At 43.0% G+C, this 25,365-nt stretch overlaps 1 protein-coding gene across 10 annotated transcripts in view; it reads left to right on the top strand.

Moving 5' to 3' along the window:
• The window catches only part of PDE7B (phosphodiesterase 7B), a 257,704-nt gene that overhangs the window by 120,763 nt on the left and 111,576 nt on the right, over nt 1–25,365 (top strand). For all 10 annotated transcript variants that reach the window (XM_072996444.2, XM_072996447.2, XM_020779568.3 and 7 more), the window contains one exon: nt 5,036–5,096. In XM_072996444.2, the coding sequence (XP_072852545.1) occupies nt 5,036–5,096 (61 nt within the window). The remainder of the gene's footprint in view (nt 1–5,035; nt 5,097–25,365) is intronic.

The raw sequence follows: 25,365 nt of genomic DNA, 5'->3' as shown, positions 1-25,365 counted from the left end.
AAACTGGTTTACCAATTCTTATATTGCTTGTAGTGAAATAAGATCCTCAGCAATTTGACTGCATCCACACTATTTCCTGAAATCTGATAATTTAGGTAATAATCTGGAGTCCTTCAGCGCCAGCGATGCCTTGCCTGGAGTAGAAATGAAACATATTGCCATACTCAACCTCTGGGATGAGGTACTTTGGAGACAGAACCTATATACAGATAGCAGTACAGTATATAGGTTTTGTTACCTTTGGTAGCTACTCGAAATATGTGGTCATGGAACCCCTACATTTCCTCTACAGGTGGTCACAAAGAGCTTCAGTGCTGCTTGTCACAAGTCCAAACACTGGCTGAGGCAACCTCTCAGTTTTCCCAGTGCCAAGCTCAGGACAAGATTTGTATTGTGCTTCCACTGTGCTTCTAGGGCACTTAGGGCTCTTCTACATTGAGCATTTGTTCCCTGTAAAATACCTGCTTTGTTACCAAGGATATCAGTATTTTCCCTAACACCCAAACAATGTAAGTCTGTATTATCTCTGTATTTGCATGACTAAATCTATGACTTTTAAGTCTCCTCCTGACAATATGGTTTGTTCAGATTGTTCCGAGCTGGGTAGGTGTGCATTTAGTGCTATGGTGCTTCTCATTCACTTTTGCGGTTATAGCTTTCTGTTTTGATGCTTGTCATTTGCAATCACTTTGCATAGGAAATACATACCTAAGCTCCAGGAGACATCTGGCAAGGGCTGATTTCTCACTTTTTAAAAAAAGGATTTTTAGATATTAATAGGACAGAAGAATTTTTCTGAGAGGTTTTATTTTTACAGGTGCTGTTTGGATGGGAATCCCAGTGAGCCCTGTGCTCCTTTGGGATAAAATAAGAGTCAAACCAGGAGAAGGGTGTTTGTGTATTTTCCCCTTGGAGAGCCATCAGAGTTTCTCAAAAGCACGCCCTGGTGCTACTGAGATAGTATGAGTATAGGATCATCCTTGCCCTTGCACTGCATTTGGAAGGCACATTAGAAATTAGGAGGAGGGCTGTAGCTCAGCATTTTCACCAGAAGGAAAGGGCACTTGCCGTGATAAGTGGAGTTCATCAGATTTGTCAAACCCTTCTAGCAGCCGTTCTGGAGCTACCACATCACAGCACCTACCAGGCAACAACATGTGTTGTATGAATGGGCTCTGAAGTGTGTTGAACTAAATGTTTTTCCCCAGACATTGTAAGGCACTTTAGTAGTTTTAAATCTTTGCAGTCATAACTTCCTGATGATTTTTAGTTTGGTTTGAGGCACTGAAATCTTCGTTTACCAGCATTGTATACCACCCAGAGAACTTTGGTTGGTGAGCAGTTCAGAATTACAATGAATGAATGAATATATGGATACTATTACCTAGTCTCGAATGTTTCATTTTTGGACAAGAGGTTGGAGTGTGTTGTGGCTTCTTACCTCCAGGGGTTCCTTGATGAGACAGATGGTCTAGATTCATTTCATTACAGCTCCAGCCTTAATCATCAGATAGAGAAAGCTTTGGTCATTTTGGAGGATGACCTACAGGGAAATTGGACAGGGGAGTGCATCTCTGTTTATGTTACTAGATATCTGAGTGGCTTTTGATACCATCAACAATGTATCCTGTCAGAGTCATTTTTCTGGAATGGGACTTGAAGGCACTGTTTTATAGTGGCTTTGGCCCTTCCTGAAAATGTGATCTCAGAAGGTAATGCTGGGACACTCCTGCGTCATGCCCTGGCCATTACCCTCAGGGCGCTGCCTTCCCCACCCCCACCCCCGTACTGTTTAACATAAACATGAAACTGGTGGGAGAGGGTTTGGAGGTTTGGAGTTCGGTGTCACCAGTCTGCAGATTATACTTAGCTCTATTTCTCCTTTCTGAGCGAGTTGTTCCTGTTCTAAATCATATCAAACAAAAACCACAACAAAAGACAAGAGACAAGAATGGTGTGGCACCTCACCTCTGTATTTTAATATGACATTTTGTGTATCAAGTCAATTTTCACAGATATTATAGGGATTCAGTCTGTGCTCGATGAGGCTAAACTCCCCCTGACAACTCAGGCTTGCAGTCGAAATGTGCCCCTGGACTTATCACCTGAGCCAGGATGCTCTGTTATTTTCCAAGGTCTTCTCACAGTGACCTATTTACATGGAAGTAGCTGGAAATACACACACATGCATTCACACATGCATGCATAGACACACACACACACATGCTAATAACAGTAAATATAAAAATAAATTATTAAATGGGAATGAATATGATTTTTACACACAAGAGCACACAGTCACTCCTACCATTTACTAGAGACATATACAGCTGGTATATGTTGTATACAACTAACTTCATTGAATACCTTTTAACGAGGGACATGTTCTGCTCTGTTAAAAAAATCAGTAGGAGTGAAGAAACCTATTAAATACTGTGAAATGAGGAAAGGAAAAAATTATTTTCTTAACCAACAGTGTAGTACTGTATAGTCCATTTCCTCCTGTGGTAAACCAGAGTAAAATGTATTGCATTCTTGGAAAATATTGAATGAGCTCACCAGCGTAGAGCCATGGCTCCTAAAACATACTCGAGGGATGAATCAATTTTTCATGAAAGTCCAGAGGAAAACTCCCATTCATATGGCTAAATATATATATCTTAGTTTAATTTAATCGCCTTGGACCCTTCAATGTATTTTGGCACTAAAATTGTTTTTACTATGTCGCTAAGTTGCCTTGTACCTAAACAATGGCTTTTGGATTCCACCTTTTCCCAGTTGGATGTGCTTGCTAATGGAGTTTAGTTCAGACTGTAATCTGGATTATGAAATTTAAATTAATAGATACTGAAATCATTTAAACAAGTGTGGAAAGCCCCACATCACACACACAAAAAACCCAACAACCGTGACACCATTTTCAGTTTCTTAATATTGGAATTCATAATGAAGGAACAGTAGTTTTTTTTCATCATTATAGTATGTTGTATATGACAATTCTTGTTACATATTCCTCCTTTTCTTCTATAAGACATGTGTGCGTCCTCCATTATGCAAACACATAAAAAATTGGAATGCAGCAGCAGCGCCTTAGAATGATAGTCTGTATGTCCAAAATTCATACAGCTGGCTCCTGATGACTGAGTTCCTTATACATTCCCATTTTAAGGTCAACAGAGTTAAGTGGTAGGACCGATATGTAGAAAAAAAGCACTGTCAGAAAACCAAAACTACGCCTAAAATAATGCAACGGGAAAATAAATAAAGCACAAATTAATCTAACACATATGGATGTGCCGGAGGAACAATAGTTTGACCTACATTCACAGGGTGATTTCACAGAAGATGCAGGGAGTCATTGGCAGAGACTTTTGGGGATGTGTGGGAGGAAAAATCTCCTGAGTGGAAGAAATAGTGGTTTTTCATCCAGAGGATGGATCTTGGATAACCGTAGACTAGTTAAGCTCTCTGGCTGATAGCTGGTGTCAGTGGTCCCCAACCTTGGGCCTCCAGATGTTCTTGGACTTCAACTCCCAGAAATCCTGGCCAGCAGAGGTGGTGATGAAGGCTTCTGGGAGTTGTAGAACATCTGGAGGCCCAAGGTTGGGGACCATTGGTTAGACAACACAGGCTCCTTTGTACAGTTATGACGTGAGTGACTTGTAGTCAAGCTATAGCCACAAGCAAATAAAAAACTATTTATTTATTCCAACTATTTGTTTATTGCTTTTTGCTTACCAGTACTCCCTTTAGTTATATACGTTAGACAGATTAAAATAATTAAAAACAGATTTAAAATGTTATTCTAAAAACAGGTTGAAACATCTTTATAAACAGATTCGAAATATTTCCTAGATGCCAGTTTTAAAAGCAACCTTAAAAACCAACAGCCTTTCCATACGACACAGTTTTGGCTGCCGGGTGGGAATCCAGCAGGGCTGGAGCTTTGGGAAGATGTTCCATAACCAAGGTGCTGCTACAAAGAAAGCCCTGTTTTATGTACTCATAATCTAGTCTCTTGGGCTGGTAGCACACACAACAAAGCTCCATTGAGTATCTCAAATTCCTCCAGGCAGATATAGGATGAAATATTTTTTTTCAGATATCTTGCTCACACAGAAAACCATAGTTTTATATCCTAAAGTGATACATTCAGTCAACATATCATCATGGCCACGTTGTGCTCTGCATAAAGCTATATGTAAATTGCTCAGGATTTCCAGTTGTATGAAATCTTGGAAACATACAGATCACAAAGGCTTTCCTGCTACTGAAGTTTGTGTTGTTTGTGTTGATGCCAGGAGGACCTAGTCAGTGCATCCTTGTTTACATGTACATAGAACATAGTCTCCGAAGAGGGCTTACTCATGCGTCACCACTTATTTCTGTGGCTGGAGTTCTCCATGTGTGCTGTGGAGTGTGTTTGTTTGTGTTGATGGAATCATCTCTAATAATAAAGCCATTGTGCTATTCTGCAACATATATAAAGAACTTGGGCAGCAAGGAAATCAGTTGTTTAAAGCTGGAGCTGCTGCAAATATGTTAGTTTTTCTAGAAATAACATCATTAACATCCTTTACAGTGAAATGCTGGAACAAATTTCATTCGCTCATCAGTTTTGATTGTGGGAACACTAAAGCAGTGCTTTAGGCCAATTATCAACCCATCAAATTTTCCTTTCAATGTTATGATACTCTGGGGAGGTGGGGGAGGTATCGGCAAGTCTCTTGTCCAATGTTCAAGTGTTATAATTTAAACCTTATTAAAATCCAAATTCATTTTCTAGGAATTCACACATGCACACACAATTTGTGTAAGTCATCTATACAATCCTTCCCTTCACCTTAGTTTTTTTTTAAAGGGGGGCTTTGTTACTTAGGATGTTGGCTTCTAAAATCATTGCAGTTCCTAATACTTGAATCAAATGGTGGCCAACATGCAAAATTGAAGCAATCACGGTTGTGATGCTAATATCTATTGGATATGTTTTTCTGTCATAGGACCTTATATTCAATATATTCCTGTCTTTTTTCAGAGGTGTGGAGAAATCTCATTTGATAGCCCAGAGCAGACTGCCAAATGTGTTCGCATGCTAGGTAAGTACAGTCCCTTCTCTTAATCTGAGTTTTGGTATGTGCAGAAATATGCACTGTTTTAATGAGGTGTTCCTTTTCAAAGAGTATCTGAATTTTAGTAAGGTTGGTTGGTAGTCATAATTCTTCTGAATGTGTAGTTGGCTCTGGTACAACTGGTGTGAATATGGAATGCATATGATCAGTAATTGGTTATAGGTAAAGGTTCCCCTTGACATTTTTAGTCCAGTCGTGTCCGACTCGAGGGGGCGGTGCTCATCCCGTTTTCAAGCCGTAGAGCCAGCGCTTGTCCGAAGACAGTTTTCATTGTCACGTGGCCAGCGTGACTAGGGAATGCCGTTTTACCTCCCTACCGAGGTGGTACCTATTTATCTACTCGCATTTGCAAGTTTTCGAACAGCTAGGTTGGCGAGGAGCTGGGACAAAGCAATGGGAGCTCACTCCGTCGTATGTATTCAATTGTATGACTGCTGGTTTTCTGACCCTGCAGCACAGAGGCTTCTGCGGTTTAGCCCACAGCGCCACCATGTCCCATATAATTATAACCCAATTGGTTATAATGGATCCTTAATTCACTAGTGGAAAGCTGACAAAATGATTTCTGACTGTTCATTATGAAGTTCAAATGTAGATTGTTGTGGCAGAGCCGTAACTAGAAATGCATGATTAATTCTTTTGTATCTAAGGACATTAAAAAGTTTAGGTTCTTAAATTATTTTAATAATTTATTTTAATGCTCTTCTTATTCTTTTTTTAAATTGCCCTGTGCCCAAAGTGGCTTCATTGCAAACCCTAGTGTGTGCTGATTTATCTAATAAATAAAGTACAGTTCCATTAATTTAGTACATGCTGTGGGAGAGTGGGGAGGCCACCTTTGTGACAACAGAGTTCCAAGACTAGGTGAGAATTATGAAAGTTTCTTCAGGTTTCTCCAAGATTTCCAAGTATTCTAGGAGTAATTCTTGGAAATCTAGCAGAACCCGCCCGGCGCCCTGGTTTAACCAGGAGCTTCGAGCGATGAAGCGAATAAGGAGAAGGCTAGAGCGTAGATGGAGGAAGAACCCAACGGATCATCATTGGATAGCTGTTAAGGTCGCAACAAACCTTTACCTGAATAAGGTAAAGGCTGCATGTCGATCATTCTTCACTAACCAGATAAGCAAAGCATCCAACCAGCAGGCGGAATTATTCCGTATAGTGTGCGACCTATCCGGAACTGGTTCAGGTGATAGGCCTCCCCCTAGTTTTTCACCTGACCAGTTTGCAGCCTTTTTAAAATCTAAAGTGGAGGCCATCCACCGGGAGCTCTCTCCTTTTTAAAATACAGTGAATCCTTCTTGGAGGACCGTCCCCAGAGAGTACAGCTTGGGGAGAGTGTCTCGGCCCTGTGGAGTCTCAACTGTGGGGTTCCACAGGGGTCGATCATCTCCCCAATGCTGTTTAACCTCTATATGAGGCCGCTGGGTGGGGTCATCAGGGGATGTGGGGCTTCGTGTCATCAATATGCCAATGACACCCAGCTCTACATCTCCTTTTCACCAACTGCAGGTGATGCCGTCCTGTCCCTTCAGCGCTGCCTGGAGACCGTACTGCAGTGGATGCAGGAGAACGGGCTGAGGCTGAACCCAGACAAGACGGAGGTTCTGAGGGTGGGTGCCCCCGTGGTAGGCGGCTTGGGTGACTCTCTCACGTTTGGGGGGGTCGTCCTGGCCGCGAAGAGTGGGGTCCGCAGCCTGGGCATATATTTGGACCTGACGCTCACCATGGAAACGCAGGTGGCATCGGTAGACCGCACCGCCTTTTTCCATCTTTGGCAGATTGCCCGGCTGTGACCCTACCTCGAAACGGGGGCACTCACTACCTTGGTGCATGCGCTAGCAATCTCAAGATTAGACCACTGTAACGCACTCTATGTGGGGCTGCCTTTGAGGCTCATATGGAAACTTCAGGTGGTGCAGAATGCGGTGGCCAGACTCCTCACTGGAGTGAAAAAATACCATCATATTTCTCCAACACTGGCCGCATTGCATTGGCTGCCCATTCGCTTCCGTGTCGACTTCAAAGTTTTAATGCTTACTTACAAGGCCCTAAACGGATTAGGACCTTGATATTTGGCGGAATGCCTGCTTCCACCAAGGTCTACCCGGATCACCCGCGCGAGTTAGGAGGTGAGGCTGAGGAGCCTGACGCCGAGAGAGGCCCGGAAGGAGAAGATACGAAACCGGGCCTTCTCAGTGGTGGCTCCTCGCCTCTGGAACAGCCTCCCTCCGGAGATTCGCATGGCCCCTACGCTGGGCATCTTTAAAACCCAATTAAAACATGGTTGTTTATTCAAGCCTTCCCTCCAGCCAACTCTTAATTTATTTATTTTTTCTTCTTTACTTTTTCTTTCTCTTACTTTCCCTATTTTTTAAATTTTATTGTACCTGTTACTGAATTGGCATGTACTTGCCTGTGTTTTATTATCCGATTTTGTATTGGAAGCCACTTAGAGTGGACTGGTAGTCCAGATAGGTGAGGCATAAATCAAATCAAATCAAATCAAATCAAATCAAATCAAATCAAATCAAATCAAATCAAATCAAATCAATCAATCAATCAATCAATCAATCAATCAATCAATCAATCAATCAATCAATATATGCAGCTTCCATGTGGTGGCTATGATTATGTTTTAGTGGAAAACCAACTAAGGTGCATGTGTCACTTTAAAAACGTTGTTTTTCTTCAGTTGTTAAGTTGTGTCTGACTCTTCATGATCCCATGGACCAGAGCACGCCAGGCCCTCCTGTCTTCCACTGCCTCCCGGAGTTGGGTCAAATTCATGTTGGTAGCTTCGGTGACAATGTCCAACCATCTCGTCCTCAGTCGTCCCCTTCTCCTCCTGCCTTCACACTTTCCTAACATCAGCGTCTTTTCCAGGGAGTCTTCTCTTCTCATGAGATCGCCAAAGTATTGGAGCCTCAGCTTCAGCATCTGTCCTTCCAGTGAGCACTCAGGGTTGATTTCCTTCAAAATTGATAGGTTTGTTCTCCTTGCAGTCCAAGGGACTCTCAGGAGTCTCCTCCAGCACCAAAATTCAAAAGCATCAATTCTTCAGCGATCAGTCTATAGTCCAGCTCTCACTTCCATACATCACTACTGGAAAAATCATAGCTTTGATTATGCGGACCTTTGTTGGCAAGGTGATGACTCTGCTTTTTAAGATTTTGTCTAGGTTTGTCATTACTTTCCTCCCAAGAAGCAGTCGTCTTTTAATTTTGTGGCTACTATCCCCATCTGCAGTGATCATGGAGCCCAGGAAAGTAAAATCTGTCACTACCTCCACTACTGCCCTTCTATTTGCCAGGAGGTGATGGGACCAGTGGCCATGATCTTAGTTTGTTTGTTTTTGATGTTGAGCTTCAGACCATTTTTTGCACTCTCCTCTTCACCCTCATGAAGAGGTTCTTTAATTCCTCCTCACTTTCTGCCATCAGAGTGGTATCATCTGGATATCTGAGGTTGTTGATATTTCTTCCAGCAATCTTAATTCTGGCTTGGGATTCCTCCAGTCCGGCCTTTCGCATGATGTATTCTGCATATAAGTTAAATAAGCAGGGAGACAATATACAGCCTTGTCGCACTCCTTTCCCAATTTTGAACCAATCAGTTGTTCCATATCCAGTTCTAACTGTTGCTTCCTGTCTCACGTATAGGTCTCTCAGGAGATAGATAAGGTGGTGAAGCATTCCCATTTCTTTAAGGACTTGCCATAGTTTGTTGTGCTCCACACAGTCAAAGGCTTTTGCATAGTCAATGAAACAGAAGTAGATGTTTTTCTGGAACTCTCTGGCTTTCTCCATGACCCAGCGCATGTTAGCAATTTGGTCTCGAGTTCCTCTGCCCCTTCGAAATCCAGCTTGTACTTCTGGGAGTTCTTGGTCCACATACTGCTGAAGCCTACCTTGGAGGATTTTGAGCATAACCTTGCTAGCGTGTGAAATGAGTGCAATTGTACGGTAGTTGGAGCATTCTTTGGCACTGCCCTTCTTTGGTATTGGGATGTAGACTGATCTTTTCCAATCCTCTGGCCACTGTTGAGTTTTCCAAACTTGCTGGCATATTGAATGTAGCACCTTAACAGCGTCATCTTTTAAGATTTTAAATAGTTCAACTGGAATGCCATCACTTTCACTGGCCTTGTTGTTAGCCAGGCTTTCTAAAGCCCACTTGACTTCACTCTCCAGGATGTCTGGCTCAAGGTCAGCAACCACACTATCTGGGTTGTCCGGGACATCCAGATCTTTCTAGTATAATTCCTCTGTGTATTCTTGCCACCTCTTCTTGATGTCTTCTGCTTCTGTAAGGTCCCTACCATTTTTGTCCTTTGTTATGTCAATCTTTGCATGAAATGTTCCTTTAACATCTCCAATTTTCTTGAACAGATCTCTGGTTTTTCCCTTTCTATTCTCCTCCTCTATTTCTTTGCATTGTTCATTTAAGAAGGCCCTCTTGTCTCTCCTTGCTATTCTTTGGAATTCTGCATTCAATTTTCTGTACCTTTCCCTATCTCCCTTGCATTTTGTTTCCCTTCTCTTCTCTGCTATTTGTAAGGTCTCGTTGCACAGCCACTTTGCTTTCTTACATTTGCTTTTCTTTGGGATGGTTTTTGTTGCTGCCTCCTGTACAGTGTTACGAGCCTCCATCCATATTTGTTCAGGCATTCCTTCCACCAAATGTAGTTCCTTAAACCTGTTCTTCACTTCCACTGCATATTCATGAGGGACTTGGTTTAGATTATACCTGACTAGCCCAGTGGTTTTTCCTACTTTCTTCAGTTTAAGCTTGAATTTTACTATAAGAAGCTGATGACCAGAACCACAATCAGCTCCAGGTCTTGTTTTTGCTGACTATATAGAGCTTCTCCATCTTTGGCTGTTCCAAATGCTTTCTCTACCTGTCTTTCCTATCGTTTTTTTCAGTAGCCACAACAAAAAATGAAGCAGCAGCATGAGCTTGCATTCAAACCATGTGATTTTCTTCTGCCGTAATAAAGCAGCTTGTTCTCTTGACAAAACTCTATTAGTCTTTGCCCTGCCCTGTTTTGAACTCCAAGGCCAAACTTACCTGTTGTTCCTTTTATCCCTTGACTCCCTACTTTAACATTCCAGTCCCCTATAATGAGAAAAACGTCTTTCTTTGTTGTCAGTTTTAGAAGGTGTTGTAAGTCTTCGTAGAATTAGTCAATTTCTGTCTCTTCAGCATGGGTGGTTGGTGCATAAACTTGGATTACTGTGATGTTGAAAGGTCTGCCTTGGCTTCGTATTGAAATCATTCTATCATTTTTGAGATTGTATCCCAGTACAGCTTTTCCCACTCTTTTGTTGACTATGAGGGCTACTCCATTTCTTCTATGGGCTTCTTCCCCACAATAGTAAATATGATAATCGTCTGAATTGAATTTGCCCATTCCCGTCCATTTTAGTTCACTTACGCCCAGGATGTCAGTGTATATTCTTGCCATCTCCTGTTTGACCACCTCCAGCTTCCCAAGGTTCATAAATCTTACATTCCGGGTTCCTATGCAGTATTTTTCTTTGCAACATTGGACTTTCCTTTCATTTCCAGGCACATCCACAGCTGAGTGTCCTTTCGGCTTTGGCCCAACCGCTTCGTTAGCTCTGGAGCTACTTGTACTTGTCCTCTGCTCTTCCTCGGGAACATGTTGGATGCCTTCCGACCTGAGGAACTCATCTTCCAGTATCATATCTTTTAGCCTTTTTTTCTGCCAATGGAGTTTTCTTGGCAAAGATGCTGGAGTGGCTTGTCAATTCCTGCTCCAGGTGTCTAGTCAGAACTCTCCACTATGACCTGTCTGTCTTGGGTGTCCCTGCACAGCATAGCCCATAGCTTCTCTGAGTTACTCAATCCCCTTTGCCACAACAAGGCAGCAATCCATGAAGGGGATTTTAAAAACTAGAAGATGCTTTTCTAAACTAGATTTGATTTATCAGATGCGTGGATCCTACTTTATCCTACACTGTTATAGGGAGGTGAAGGAAGAATATTGCCCTGTGAGATGGAATTGTACATGGCTGGCAGGTGATCACATATATCGTGCTGGAAAATGATTAGATGAATGAACCCCTCATGCCATTTTTGATGTTATTAGCTTCTGCAATCATGTAGTCAGGTTTAGCCTGGGGACAGTGTTGGCATATGAGTTTATTAAGAAATCTGGTCCCTGTATTGGTGTTTTCTGCTGGTGAATAGCTATTTTGTATTAGAAGGATGGTTATAAAACAGGGTCGGGTCACTTAAGGATTATGTGAGAAAAGTATTGTCAAGGATGTGCTGTAGAGTTTTGCTGCACACTGGACTGTGTGTGTGTGCGTGCGTGCTTGCGTGCGTGTATTTTGGGGTTGTTGATTTTACAATGCGTGCTTTTCTGTTCTTCTTGGACTGTTGTGCAGTAGGTTATTCCTGATACCAATCTGGTTATTGATCTGCTTTTACATTAAACTGGATTAATGTATAATTACATGCTGTTTCTCAATAAGCATTTTGCAAACCAGTTTGTACAATTTCTAACATTAATAATAAATAGCAGAAGGAGAGCAGATAGATCAAGAGGGACATCTATTAATATCAGTCATAAAACCGTGGCTTTTAGTCACAGTTGTTCTGCGTGGTGAAGCATTTAGTAAAAGTTGTAACGTGCCTCGTTTTCCATACAATTAATAGCTTGTGTTGCAATGACTGGTCGTCCTCATTCAGTACTCTCCTATTTATGTATGCTCATTAGAATAATAGGGAGACTATATTTTTATTTTAATAACTTAATTCAGTTTGTTTTGCTCACTTAATCAATTAATTACTTACAAATGTAATTCTCATCTGCTCAGGCGGTGGAGTGCCGCTCAGCCACTCATAATGAATCCAGTGAATACGGGAGAGCTACCTACTAACACTTTTTTTTTCCTCCTCAGAATCACACGGGCATATTTCCAGTCACGGCCAGCTAAGCTCTTCTTTATGACATATATTGCCAGTTTACTTGGCTCTTACACAAAGGGTCCCATGAGATTTTTTTTTAAAGAAAAGCTATTTATGAGGGAGAGTTAAGTGACAGGTATTCCTTTTTCTGATTTTGTCTCCATAGCAGATTGACAGCTAGGAAAACTTATTTTGTGGACCAGATTTCCTAGACTGGAGATTTTTGTAGTCCCCATATGTAACTTAGCCGAACTCCATTTTCATATACTATTTAATTCTGGTGCTGCCTCTCTCTTTTTCACTCAGGATTACTTTAATGGATGCTATTGTTGCTATTGGTTTATTACTTTATTCTTTTAGCTACTAGTGCTATTGCATTTTTAATTTGTAGACCACTTTACGTTTACAAACCAATCAGTCAACCAGCCAATGCAAACTGCTGTACACAGCTTCTGACAGTTTTTCATTTTCACATAGCTGCAACCTTTGAATCTCCACAGAAAACAAGAAAGTTTCCTTCCTTCATGGATAATCCTAGAATCATATAGTTGTTTGTGTTTAAAAGGTGACAAACATTTTCATTCTCCCTCTCTATCATGAGATTATACTCTCAAGCTTTTCTTTAAAATATTGTCTATATTTAAATTCACGTTTCCCACCTAGTGCTAAATATATGTGGTGTCCTTCTCCTGCGGATAGAACTTCTCAGAATTGTGCCACTGAGTGAGCAGCCTGGTTTTGCTGAAATTTGGTAGGATAGGTAACCATAGCAACAGGTTGTCAAATGAAGAGGCTTTTGCTCATGCCTTTCATAGCTTGCTTCCTTGTTACACAGCCACAGCTCTTTACCTGATTTCTTCTTTGAGTAAGGGCCCGTCTTTTCGTTCCTTGTGGCCAAGCCACTACTGCAGATTTCAGGCATCCCATCCTTTTTTCCCACCTTATCCTTAGTCTGACATGTGTTCTGTTCAAAATTATCATTTTATTTTTCTCACTCCCTTCCTTGCATGCATAAGCCATTGACCTTTGCCAGCTTTGTGGTCTCTTGTTGCACTCGATGTTAACTTTTACCTTAACTTCCAACTATGGGTATTTCCAGTTGGGTGGCTCTTAGTGCTACTGTGCAAACCAGTTGCAACTAGACTAGGTCCATTGAATCACTGTGGATGTTGGGAATTAACACCTACATAACAGTTCTAAGATTATTATTGTTGTTGTTATAAGTTCCATTGATTCAATGGGCGTATTCTAGTTACAACTTACTACTGGTTTTCAGCCATTGTACTTGGAAGTCACTGGTTATAAATAATGCATTGTTTACAATTAGTTTCCCCAATAATGAAGGCATAGCTATACTGCGTGCTTGTTTTAACTTCACACAGCTGCAGTTTTTGCAGTGCAGCTTTACTAACTGGCAGAAGATGAATAACACACAGTTCAATTGGGGGCTCATGCTTATTCAGGCATTATGCCCAAATAAGTGATGGGAATGTGGGTTGTTAAGTCGTGGCGTTGAGCGCCCGAAGAAGAGTCAGGACACAGCAGTTATTCCACACGATTTAATGGATAAAGACACATGCACACGCACACGTGTATATATACATAAAAAAAACCCCGCCTCTCGTTGAAGGTTTCCACCCCCACCCCAATTACCCACATCCAAACTAATTGAAGGGAGGGAAGTTATCTGTGACAGCTGCTGTTGCATCCACCAGGCTGCTGCGAAAACCTGGAAGGACACAGCAAGGTTGATCCCGAGACACAACACCCCTCCCCCCTTGCTCTAAATGGTCACAACTTACATAGTCCCTAAAATAACCGGGCGGCTTCCGCTCTCGCTGAGAGCGCCGCAATTCCCTACGAGGCTCTATTTCCTCTGGGGTTTCCACCGTTGGAGGAGCTACTGCTACCTGAGGTTGTGATGGGGATTGTGGCAAAGGTGCCACCGCAGTGGCTCCCATTTCAGCCGATCGTGACGTATTTGGCCCTACACTCCCAGCCGGCTCAACAAAATCCTCTAGCCCCTCCTCCTCTTCGAGGGGACTGGCCCCACCGGTCACTGTCTCTGCTGAGCTCCTATGTCTTGACCGCGCCATAGCATCTCCTGGCAAGCGACTACGCAGTTGCTCTATATGCCTCTTCAGGATCCTGCCATCTTCCACAGCAACCTCATAAGATACCGGCCCTGTTACTCGAAGAACTGTTGCCGCCAGCCAAACGGGATTACCCGAGTAATTCCTAGCCCACACTGGGTCCCCACAAAAAAACCCACGTAGTGCCTCATGCACCTCCGTTTGAAACCGCCGTTGTAAAACTCTATCCGGATGAAGACAATCCAAGCGGGTCGTTAGGCGACGGCCCATCAAAAGCTCTGCAGGACTATACCCACTCCCCGGATTGGGCGTAGTCCTATAAGATAAAAGGAAACAAGCAAGCTTCCTTTCCTATTCCATCGGGCCAATGCGTCGGAGTGCCTCCTTTGTGGTACGCACCATCCTCTCCGCCTGACCATTGGTAGCGGGATGAAAGGGGGCTGACCTTACGTGACAGATAAGATTACTCTCCACAAACTCCCGAAATTCTCTGGAGGTAAATGCTGTCCCATTATCCATCACCACAACATCAGGAATACCATGAGTGGCAAAAATTGAACGTAAAGCCCGGACCACTACTGAGACTGTGGTTGAAGACACCCGAATCACCTCCAACCATTTTGTGTAGGAGTCTACCAAGATAAGAAAATTTTGGCCCTGAAATGGTCCTGCAAAATCTAGATGAAGACGGGACCAAGGAGACCGCGTCGGCTCCCACGACTGTACCGGCCCTTGAGGTGGATCAGGGCGTGATTCCTGGCAAGCTCTACAGTGCTTAACCCAAGCCTCAGTCTCTGCATCCAACCCTGGCCACCAAACATAGCTCCTGGCAAGAGCTTTCATACGCACAATTCCAGGGTGCGCCTCGTGTAAGGCTACAAGAACTTGTTGCCGCAAGGGCTTGGGGATCACCACCCGGCTTCCCCACAACAAACACCACTTATGTGTAGATAATTCATCTTTTCAAGACACAAACGGCTTAAAGTCTTGGCCATTCTGCACCTTAGGCCACCCCCTCCCCACCCAGTCCAAAACACGGGAGAGGACAGGGTCCCGGGCGGTCCTCTTTGCCACATCTGCCGCATGAAGCGGCCACTCTGGTAGCTCCTCTATCAACATAATTTGGTGGGCCGGTGCTGGATCTGGACCTATCTCTGACAATGGCAAACAACTGAGTGCATCAGCATGTCCCATTGCCTTCCCGGAACGATGCTGTAAGGCATACTGATATCCTGCCAGAAAGATGGACCAACGGAGGACCCTAGGGGAAAGGACCTGTGGTGTCTGACGATCGGGTGCAAATAGCCCCAACAAGGGCTTGTGGTCAGTCAAAATGGTGAAAGGCCGTCTGTACAAATAATCGTGAAATTTCTTTGCTCCTGCCACAATTGCCAGACCCTCCTTGTCAATTTGCGCATAATTTCGCTCTGCTGGGGAAAGGGTCCGTGAATAATATGCAACAGGGACCTCTTTCCCATTGGGGAGTAGACGGCCCAACACAGCCCCAATACCATAAGAAGAAGCATTGCAAGCTAACACAACTGGTAATTTTTCATCGAAATGAGCCAGTACCGAGTTCGAAACCAACAATCTTTTAACCGCTTGAAATGCACAAACCTGACGAGGGCCCCAAGCCCAGGGAACATTTTTCTTTAAGAGACGATGTAAAGGTTCTGCTACTGCTGCCTTATGTGGGAGAAAGGCATGATAGAAATTCAAAAGGCCCAAAAATGCCTGGAGTTCCTGCTTATTTTTAGGGGTGGGAGCATCCTGAATCGCCTTTTCCTTGTCTTTCGAAGGGTGGATTCCTGCCGCGTCTATAGAAAACCCTAAAAATTCTACCCGATCGACCCCCAACAAGCATTTCTCCCATTTCACCTTAAGGCCGGCCGTTTCAAAACGCCTTAACACAGAGTGGAGGCGATCCACGAATTCCTCCTTAGAAGGAGCAGCAATTAGCACATCATCGAAAAATGGTGTAACCCCTGGAAGTCCTTTTAAAAGGGAATCCATCAAATTCTGAAATAGTCCAGGGGCTACACTCACCCCAAACTGTAACCTTTTAACCCGAAAGGCACCCTTATGAGTGACAATAGTCTGTGCCTCTGCTGTACAATCGTCCACAGGCAGTTGTTGGTACGCCTGGGCCAAATCCAATTTTCCAAAAACCTTAGCTCCCGCAAGTGTAGCTAGTACATGGCTAACCACTGGTACTGGGTAAGCGTGATCTTGCAACGCCTTATTTATGGTACACTTGTAATCCCCGCAAATGCGCACATCCCCATTTGCTTTTACTGGAGCGACTATCGGGGTCTCCCACAAAGCGTGGGACACTGGTTCCAGGACCCCCTGCTGTACTGAGCGATCTAACTCCTCCTCTATCTTTGATTTGAGGGCAAAGGGAACTCTTCGTGCCCTCAGACGTACCGGGCAGACCTGTGGGTCTAACTGAAGGGAAACGGGGGGCCCCTTATAACAGCCTAATCTGCCATCAAAAACAGATGGGAACTCCCCACAAATTGCATTCAGGTCCATAACAGCAGTTGTGTTGACCCCCTGTATCCCAATTCCCGGGGGGCTCAAACCACGCCAGTCCCAGAAGGCTCGTACATCGCCCTTTTACAACCAGGAGATCTAATTTGCCATTAAATTTACCATATCGCACTTTAAATTTGCCTTGTCCCAAGATAGGCACAGCCTTCCTCTGAAAGTCAATTAAGGTGTAGCGAGGTTTTTGAAGCTTAGGTCCACCCCTCGGACAAATTCTCCGAAGGGTTTCCGCCGAGATGATAGAAACCGCTGACCCAGTGTCTAATTCCATTTCGCAGGGAGAGCCCTCTATCGCGACCGTCACCCTTATTTTAGCAGAACCGGAAGGTTTGGGAAGGCATAACACCTGGAGTGGACTTGTAGAGGGAGGGGAATGCAATTCCGCCTCTAGCAGCTCCGCCGCATGTACTGATTTCCAGCCCCCTGTGCGTCTTCCAGTGGATCTAGAACCACAGACACGGGCGAGGTGACCCTTTTTTCCACAATTGTGGCAAGAAACATCCCGAAAACGACAAAAACGACGCTCGTGCTTCTCCCCACAGCTCGCACAGCTGGCAGCACCTTCCCGCCAGCGTTCCTGAGCAGGTGTTGGGCGGACTGTCTTTCCTTTCGGGGCCTGCCGCATTTGCAAGACTTCGTCTCCCTCTGAGTCACTTGTGCTCCTCTCTCGAGCGACCTGATTGGTTCCCAGGCGCCGGGAAGACTGCTGGTCGTCCCCCGAATGGCCCCTCTCCCAGGCTGTAGCAAAATCCACTGCCTTCGCTAGATCACATTGGGGAAGCCTGACTATCTTACTTGAAAGCTTCTCGCTTCGTAGACCAAAAATAAACTGGTCTAAGAGTACCTCGTTCAGTCTCTCAAACCCACACCTGCGAGCAAGATGACGCAGGGCAGTCAAAAATTCCACTACGGACTCCCCGACACCCTGCGAACGCTTACGGAAGTCCCAGCGCCGCACCAGCTGAGATGGTTGTGGCGTCAAATGGTCTGCTAAAGCCTGCACGAGTTCTTGGCAAGTAGCTTCTATTAGCTGCTTTGGTTGAATTAAATCTTTCACCAAGTCCAAGACCTCCGCCCCACAGGAGCTGACAAAGAGTGCTTTTTTCTTCTCCTCTGTAATCTCCGGGAATGGCAGATAATAGGCGAAGCCATCGGCCCAAGAGTCCCACAGCTCAGGGCAGTTCAAATCAAACGGTGGTAAAGATCCCTGTGCCTCCATTTCTTACCAACGGCGGCTATCCAGTAGCCGTTCTGGAAACTGGAGCTCACGGAATCCTATCCCACCTTGGTCGCCAGTGTTAAGTCGTGGCGTTGAGCGCCCGAAGAAGAGTCAGGACACAGCAGTTATTCCACACGATTTAATGGATAAAGACACATGCACATGCACACGTGTATATATACATAAAACCCCCCCGCCTCTCGTTGAAGGTTTCCGCCCCCACCCCAATTACCCACATCCAAACTAATTGAAGGGAGGGAAGTTATCTGTGACAGCTGCTGTTGCATCCACCAGGCTGCTGCGAAAACCTGGAAGGACACAGCAAGGTTGATCCCGAGACACAACATGGGTGTTCATGTAAACCTTGCTCCTTAGATTCCACCCAGAAAATCTCTGAGATGTTTGTGCATTGAACATGACAGTCTGCAAAGAAGCCTGTAAGCACTTTCAGCAAAAGATGGTTGTAACACTCCTGTGACTGAGAGTCCTGCCTTATGGGGGGTCCTTTCTGTTGAAGTTTATACAAATTTGCATGCTGCCAGCAGTTTATTTGACTGGGAGAGACTTTGTGCCTCAGATTTCAAAGAGAGCTCCACCTCTCTGCTGAGAACCTTTTCCCTCTCTAGAGTCTATTGAAATCTGTTGTTGAAATCAGTTGTGTTTGTCAGTTTACTGTTGATCTGTAGGTAACAAAACATTTTCTATTCTTTCTCCTACAAATGCCTCCGAGTGAGTTACTGAGACTGTAAATGCTAGTTAATGAAAAAAGGGGTGGACTAATCTGGGGAAGTTGCAGCTAATCCCCACACTGCTGCACAGCTAGAGGAATTTAACCCAAAATTCAAAACCCTGCAACATTTTCTTGTGATTATTCAGATGTGGTGGTGGTGATTCAAACTGGCATACATATTTTGGTGCAAACCATGAAATGAAAAAATGGTGTCATTGTCCTACAAACAGGATTCTGAAGTTCTTTGGCCTAGTAGCCTCTCAGTTTCTACATTCCCTGTTGAATGGTGCCTACCTCAATCACGCCTTCATTTTCTCTCTCATTTTCACCCCTACAAGATTTTTCCACACCACTACCTGTTGCTACAGTTGCTTTTGTCCTTCTCTCCTGCCTTATAGTTCAAACTCCCTCGTCGTTCATGGCTCCTGATCTTCATCAGCATGTGAGCCCACATGGCACCAGAAAGAGAGCATTCCTCCAGTCTGCTACCATAGAAGCAGTGTTTGCCCAGACACAGACGCTTCTGTCTAGCATTGCTTAGTGGCAGAACTTCTCTTGGATCATCTCAGAAAGATTAATCTTGTTTTGACAACACTCAGCAGGCCAATATTGGATATTTAAATATGATGGAAGCCACTACTGCTTGTACCTCCCCCTCCATAGATGTGGTGCTCCTTCCTGAATAGATGGCAATTAATTACAGTTGTTAAGTATTGAGCAAACAGATATCCTGTGTTATATCAGCTAATCTAGTCTGGCTGTCTTTGGTGCCAGTGTGGGAAATCTGGCCACAGTCTAATATGGGGGAGAGCAGGAATTACTATCCTTCATGCTCTTGGGCTATAAACGACTGCACATTCCTCTGCCAAATCCTAAGAACATCTTCCAGTATTTCACAGATTAATCTAGAGATACCCAAAAAACAAGCGGTTCTCATATCAAGTATTTGTAGCCAAAATGAGATCCTTCCCTTTCCCCACTTCATTCCACTCCACTCCACACAGCTAAAAGATATTCTGTACTTGATGTAGGCAATATGGCTCTATGCTCCAATAGTTTACCCAGATTGTCCTTAACTTCTTATCTTAACTTCTAAGGAGTTCATCATCCTTAGATGTATGTGTGATAGCAGGGGGTGATGGTGATGGTGACTTGTCAGTAGCTACTCCCAGACTATGGAGATCACTTCTAAACGGCGGTCAGTCTGTTCTTCTGCCAGCAGGCTAAGATCTTTTCATTCAGTTGGATTTTTGACTAGCTCCTGAGGAACAGGCTTTTAATATGTACTGATTCAGTGATGTGCTTTTCAAATGGATTTGTAATTCAGTTAAAATAATTTGTTTTAACATTATGCTTAGTTTATATTAATATTACTTCTTGTGATATTTTCAGTTGTCCCTTTTTTAAAAAAAAAACCATATTATAAGCTGCCCTGAGTTCCAGTTTTGGGAGCAAAACAGGATAAAAATGAAGGGAAGGGAAGTAAATATAAGTAGAGATCATGGGGATGGGAGTGAGGATCAGAAACAGTGGCAAGAGAAACTAACATTTAAAGGTTTAGACTCTGTGGCCTGGACCAGACAAGCACCAGATTAAATCAATTGATAGTAACAATGGCTGAAAGGTGATTCGATATTTATGTAAGTTCCATTCATTCTATAGATCTACTCTAGCTGGGTTTGATAGTTGGATTCAGACAGCAATATTCAGTTGACCCCTTTTAATGATAGGTAGCTGCGTACAGTAGATGACTTCACAGGCATGAAAGGGCGGGGCAAAGTCATACCAAATTGTGAATAATTGTAGTAAAAAGCAAATAAATAACAGCAGCAACAACAAAATGGCATCAGAGGCTTTGCCCAGAAATAAAAGGACAGTCATTTTTCCCAGGGCAAAAGGCCCAATCGAAGCAAGTGTCTTACATACATCCTTAAACCTATCTTGGAATTTGCAACGTTTTGTTTGCAGGTCAGGTGGAACTGTGTGATACAGGAGGGCAGAAAAGGAATAGAAATGACAGACTGAGATAAATTGATGTTGGGTTTTGTTTTGCTTTTTAAAAAAAAATATGATAATGCAAACCATGAAAAAGGAAAAGACAGACAGACATGAATAATGTGTTCCATGCCTGGAAGGCTGATGAGGTTTTGGTATACCAGGATCAGAGAGTTTAGCACTGGACAGGTTCCATGACTTCCCTTTCAACTAAAATGTTGGAAATTGCTGTTTTATTCCACAATCCTAAAAGTCTGCTGTGACAAACTAACTGGTATTATCAATGTTACAGTAACATCTTGTGATGTGGCAAGAGGGACAAAGCCCTATCAGTCTCAATGAGTGTCATAATCAAATTGACATATAGTTCCAAAGTACTGTATAATGAATATTGGTTGTTGTGGGTTTTTCGGGCTCTTTGGCCGTGTTCTGAAGGTTGTTCTTCCTAATGTTTCGCCAGTCTCTGTGGCCGGCATCTTCAGAGGACAGCACTCTGTGCCCTCCGGCATCTTCAGAGTGCTGTCCTCTGAATATGCCGGCCACAGAGACTGGCGAAACGTTAGGAAGAACAACCTTCAGAACACGGCCAAAGAGCCCGAAAAACCCACAACAACCATTAGATCTCGGCTGTGAAAGCCTTCGCGAATACATTATAATGAATATTCCTGGTTAACTTGTTTCTATGCCTGTCTTTACCATAGGGTAGCCACATGGCCAAACAAAGGTCAGTGGAAAAAAGAAGATGGACACATTTGCAGTTGCTAACCTATAAATGAAAATTTGGAAATGTAAGAAAGAGAGTTGGGGGCAAAACCTCTGAAAAATCCCACCATTGTAAGCATCAATATTCCATCATGAATAAAAATGACACAATATGAAGCTAATAATTAGAAACTTGGCATATATTATCTACCTGACTGATTAGGGAATATTTGTACTGGAAGAATTACAGTTGCCTAGTGCTGACTCTGTGACTATTGAATATCAGTCAGCACTTTGAAGGCAAGAGTTATGCAAAAGGGCAAAACATAATCCTTTATTGTATAAAGAAGTATATTCATGGACAAAGCATGAGGAGAAATATCCCTAATTGTGTTTGAAGTAGTCCCTACAACTGGTTTTCATACTTACAACTACTGGTTGTTATGCAGAAATCATGTGAGTTTGTTTTTCTTTACCTATACAGTGGAGGAAATAAGATGTGGTCTCAGAGGAAGAAGGGTTTAAAGAGGTCTAAAAGTAGCAATCTAAACATCGATCTAGAAAAAATTAAAAGGGAAAAACAGAGGGCTGATCTAGTTATCTGCATATCCCGCCCCCACCCACCCCCAGCAGACACACATACTGAGGTTAAGACTCAGAGCAATTGTTATATTCGTGCTCTGTTCCATGAGAACAACTTTTAGAAATGTAGAATGAAGAGTAATAAAGCTTGTCACCAATACAAAAACTAGTAAGTTCTGAAAACTGATGCATATATATTCTGACAAATGTTTCTGAAAACTACTGTCTCTTCATTCAGACTTGTCAGGAAAGACACCCCTTCATTGGTTTCATCAAGTTTAATGGAAACCATTTAAAATGGTTCCAGATTTTCTCTCCTGTTAAAATGTATGCCAGATTCTGCTTACAATGTCATCTTGTGTGTGCTCAGCTTCCTTCGGAGCTTAAGACATTTCCCATGTTTTCAGGAAGATTCTGTATTTAAGAAGTAGCCTCCTAGATTCTATGTGCAATTCCTGCATTGCTTGACTTATGAAATATTATCTCACAAGGTCATGCTACATGTTACTAGATGGATCCAGACTCTGATACCCGGCGAGAAGGAGCTTTATTCTTTTATTCCCCTGTAGGATAGCTGTAAGACAACTCCTTTTGGCTCTGAGAAGCTGCTGTAAAAGAGGCAGAGGCAACTCAGAGTCTGACAGAGGGACACTTTACCCCAAAATTTCAAGAATAGGTGCCCCCTTCCTTGCGTCATGGAACACCTACAGTTTGAAGAGGAGTGGTGTTTGTTGTTGTTGTTTTTAGTCACAAAAGATTGGCAGAGAGTGAGTGAACAAAACAAAAAACCAGAGGAGGAGAGAAGTTCTATCTTCTGGCACAATATCCATCCAAATTTCAGCTTGACACCTACCGTTGCATTCCTGCTTTGTGTAGTGACAAACACAGGACCTCCTGTCCTCCCAAAGAAGAGACCCTAATTTCTCACTACTGGTGGGCAGCTCATTCATTGCACTCCTTTACCTTCTTTTGTTCTGTTGCCCGGAATTGCATAGTTGCCTTATTTGTTCCAAATGCTTCTTTCCTTCTTTTCCTTATAAAATAAATTATTCCTGGCAAGTCTTTTGCAATAAATGTTTTTTCAACAGTGTTGAAATCCCATTTATATTCTATTATCACAGTTGTGGTTTTCATGAGTAGAACTGTACACAACTGGACTACTTATATTTACAATGGATGGGGCAGAATAACTTGATTTCCTGGAGCCTAAAATCTTATGTGATCCTAACTAATATACTAGAACTTACCTTGCTGCAGGTTAACAGCAGTAGCTTTATGACCAATTTACTTTTTTAAAAAAGTGAACAACTTTGTCAAGATCCAAACATTCCTTATTTCTCTATCGTTTTAAAAAAACTTGGCTATATTAGCCAAATATAGTTTGTCTCAAGATGTTCCTGAGTTAAGGAATGCCATTTGATGGTCAAAAGCCTACAGAGTTATTAGGAAACTTTTTATGTACGCTGACTGCTGATCTGCCCACGCATACAGTTATCTGAACCATTCAAGATGTGTGCTGGATATTTGGTACATGTGTTTAGCACAAGCTCGGCCCCCAGTGTCCCTGCTAATTCCTTTGTCCTTGTATGAAATTTTTCTGTAAGTTGGCCATGGGCAGAAGAGTTTCCCACTGTTTTGACAGACGACAGGCGAAGTCAGAGACATTGCCGTAGGTTGATCTGCTAGATTCTGGTTTTGATATTTTAAAAAAATTAGCATATTTTATACTGGCATAGGTGAGCTTCCATTGTAAGCACAAGCTTTGCAGGGTGTGTGGGAAAGTAGGCATTGGTAGAGAATGCTCTGATAGGGTAGTCTTGTGAAATACCAAGTAAGTAGGGGATTATATACTAAATTTCCATTGAGATTGCCCTGCCAAATTTCGGATGAGTGGGTGCAAGGATTTTTCTGCACCTTTGGAGGGGTATGGGGTGATTTCAAAGACTTTTTAAAGAAGCGATTCAAACAGACACTCTTTTGAGCACCTCTAACAACAGACTGCAAATAGGGTGCAGCAATTTTAATGCAAGACAGCAACATTTAAAGGACAGAAAAAATGGTGGAAGCGCTTAAACCTGTCTCTTCTGAGTGTATATAACACCACTGTTTGCTCCTTCCTGGGGAGAAAGAAACACAAAACAGTCAGGTTTAGCATGGAACCAATATAGTGGCCACATGCCCAGCCCCTCCCCCCATTGTTCCACCACATTCTTTTGTTTGCTGCCCACATATGCCAGTCTCTCACAACCTCATCTTAATCTGTGGGACAGAAAAGCCCCGGGCATCAAAACTGCTAGTTATAACTCTGAATAGTAAGACAACACCAACACCTACAATTTTTCTGCTGCATGGATGTGTGTGTTTGAAGAATGTTGTAATTATCAATTTCCATTTCATGGGTGTTAATTCCCCTCCCCCCAAATAAAGCTGTTTCAGACCAGGGCTATTTCATATTAGCTGAAGTGCCACAATTTGAAGCAAAGACTGATGCCTTGAAAGATGTGCTCTGTTTTTAGTACTGATGTTGTGCAATGTCACAACTTGTGGTTGCTTCAACGTTTACAACCTAGTTTTTATGCACTCACAAATTCCTTGGTCTTTCATGCCCAAATCCAGATGGGCAGGATGAAGTCCTTGGGACCAACAAAGGGGTCCCCATATTACCTTAATCTTGCATTGCCTTGTGAAGCACAAGACAATCAGTTTTAACTGGTATGAGGTATCTGTGCCATTCCAGACTGGGCCCCAAAACTTTGGGACTGGCTTAAATTGAGTCCCTTTGGAGACATACAACTTTGCCTTGGCAGCGCCTGAATTGCCCCCAAACAGCCCACTGCAGTCCTGGATTTGGACTTAGTTTAAAGCAGATGCATAACCCTATTATCTAGGAGCCAGAAGAATCAAAATGCATGTGATTTTAATTGTTACCATATTTTCCGTTTTTAAAGGAAAGAAAGAATTGCAGGAGCATAAATCTGGTTGTCTAATCTCATTTGCTGTCATCTGTAGGAAAAACAAACTACAAGCCTTTGAAGTCTGCATGATGTCTTTTGAGGTAGGGGAGAAATCACACAATAATTTTCCTCAGAAGAGTTTGGACCCAAATTATTGTTGTTGGAAACATCCAGTTTTATTTTAGTCTAGCATCCCTGTGTCAGAATGTGATCTGTACATGATGAAAAAGTAGCCATTTTGGCTACCACAGCTTCTCAAAATGTATACTGCTAAACCCAAACAAAAAGTTTTTGGCCATTCCTGAGGTAATTTATGGCACCAGAAACCAACAGGATAAGTTCTTGCTAGGCAAGAGTGTCTCAATGCCAAAACAAAATCTCCACAAAATAGCTCACCCATTGAAATGTTTGGACCAAACATTCTTGCCCATAAATTGTGCTGAATTGAGAGGGTGTGTGGAACAGCCCA

Source organism: Pogona vitticeps, chromosome 1, assembly GCF_051106095.1.
Source record: "Pogona vitticeps strain Pit_001003342236 chromosome 1, PviZW2.1, whole genome shotgun sequence".
NCBI lineage: Eukaryota > Metazoa > Chordata > Lepidosauria > Squamata > Agamidae > Pogona > Pogona vitticeps.
Note: the sequence above shows the minus strand (reverse complement) of the source record. Positions and strands in the feature narration are given on the sequence as shown.